General features: G+C 43.6%; 1 protein-coding gene across 1 annotated transcript in view; it reads left to right on the top strand.

Annotated features, from left to right (window-relative positions):
* homer2 (homer scaffold protein 2) overlaps positions 1-1,542 on the top strand; it is a 21,952-nt gene that overhangs the window by 6,777 nt on the left and 13,633 nt on the right. The window contains exons 6-7 of the mRNA XM_016535878.1: positions 252-332; positions 1,332-1,542. Of these exons, the coding sequence (XP_016391364.1) occupies positions 252-332; positions 1,332-1,520 (270 nt within the window). The 3' untranslated portion in view covers positions 1,521-1,542. The remainder of the gene's footprint in view (positions 1-251; positions 333-1,331) is intronic.

Consider the following 1,542-nt stretch of genomic DNA (forward strand, 5'->3'; position numbering starts at 1 on the left):
TGTTCTTCTGTCATGACTGCACTCACACACACACAGACACACTCGCACACACACTCTCTCTCACACACACACACACACACTCACGTGCACCTGCCGTGTTCTCCTGTCACGACTGCACTCACACACACACAGACACACACTCGCACACACACTCTCACACACACACACACACACACACACACACACTCGCGTGCACCTGCCGTGTTCTCCTGTCACGACTGCACTCACACACGTTTGATGGTGTTTTTCAGGAGCTGGAGGATCTGCGCAAACAGGCAGAAACCATCCCGCAGCTCATGGCCAAATGTGAAAGTGTCACGGCCAAACTACAGGTGAACAACAACAAACACGCATTCTTCAAACAGACCTCAGTCGCGGATCATACACAGCTCGTTCCTCCGCTGAGAATCCTCACTTCTGCTCGTCTTTGAGTCTGAATGAAGTTGTTTGGTGTTTGCTGAAGTTGAGTTTCAATCAGACTAAAGCAGTAAAATACCTTTTTCAGATGTCATGTAAACGCTTTAGTCCAGCTGAAATCAGTCTGGTTTTTGTTTTACTAACAGATCCAGGTGATGTGATTGTAGTTTGGGGTCTGCACACGTTAATCCGCATCTGCGTTTGAAAATACTGGATTATTCTTTGTCACATACACACGTGCAGATGAAGGCTGTGTCTGCTCATGTAAACCTAATGTTTGTAATCACTATTTCACTATGCAAGTGCTGTATGTTCTGTCAGTATAAATCAATTTACAGTCTGTATGTTCAGCTGTATGCACAGAATATCTAGTGTTAAACATTTAAAACAAACCCAAAACAGAATGTTGGAGAAACATCAAAAGATCAGCTCTGCAAATGCTAAATAACTGATTAAACATACAGAAATATCTTTCAGATGGGGTCAGTGTTTGTTGCTCTGGATGTGCGTCATAATCGTTGATGAGTGGATTCAGAAGCAGCAACTTACTAGAAAAAGCCAAGAATAGCAATATCTGCTTTATTAAAACATCTTGAAGCTGAGATGTCTGGAAACACGTGATGAAGATTTAAAAAATCGTTGAATCTGTTTTTTGGAGTTTAAGAGGGAAAAATCATAATTGTGTAAATAGAAGCGAACACAAACGCTGAGCTGTATTTAGAGATGTGTTATTTTCTTCAGCTTCACATTCCAGCCGAACTTTAGACGACTGTCTCTGTTTACCGCGCTGAACTTTGACCTCACGCCAGGAATAGTCATGCTGTTAGAATGATATAAATGCTCGTCGTGTCAGTGTGAATCTTCAGTTCTGCATGTTGTTTGCGAGGTTTACTGATGCTGCTGATGTTTTACAGGCTGCAGAAACGGCCAGCAGAGACCAGAGCGAGAAGATGACGCTCCTGCAGAGCGAGATCGACGACAGTCAGCACAAGCAGAAGAACATGAAGACCGAGCTCAAGAAGTTCATGGACGTTCTGGACGGGAAGATTGATGAGCTCCATGAAGTTCGTCAGGGCTTTTCTAAACTGGGCGTCGATAACTGAACACACACACACACACACACAC

Source organism: Sinocyclocheilus rhinocerous, unplaced genomic scaffold (genome assembly GCF_001515625.1).
Source record: "Sinocyclocheilus rhinocerous isolate Xijiao unplaced genomic scaffold, SAMN03320098_v1.1 scaffold4532, whole genome shotgun sequence".
NCBI classification, from domain to species: domain Eukaryota; kingdom Metazoa; phylum Chordata; class Actinopteri; order Cypriniformes; family Cyprinidae; genus Sinocyclocheilus; species Sinocyclocheilus rhinocerous.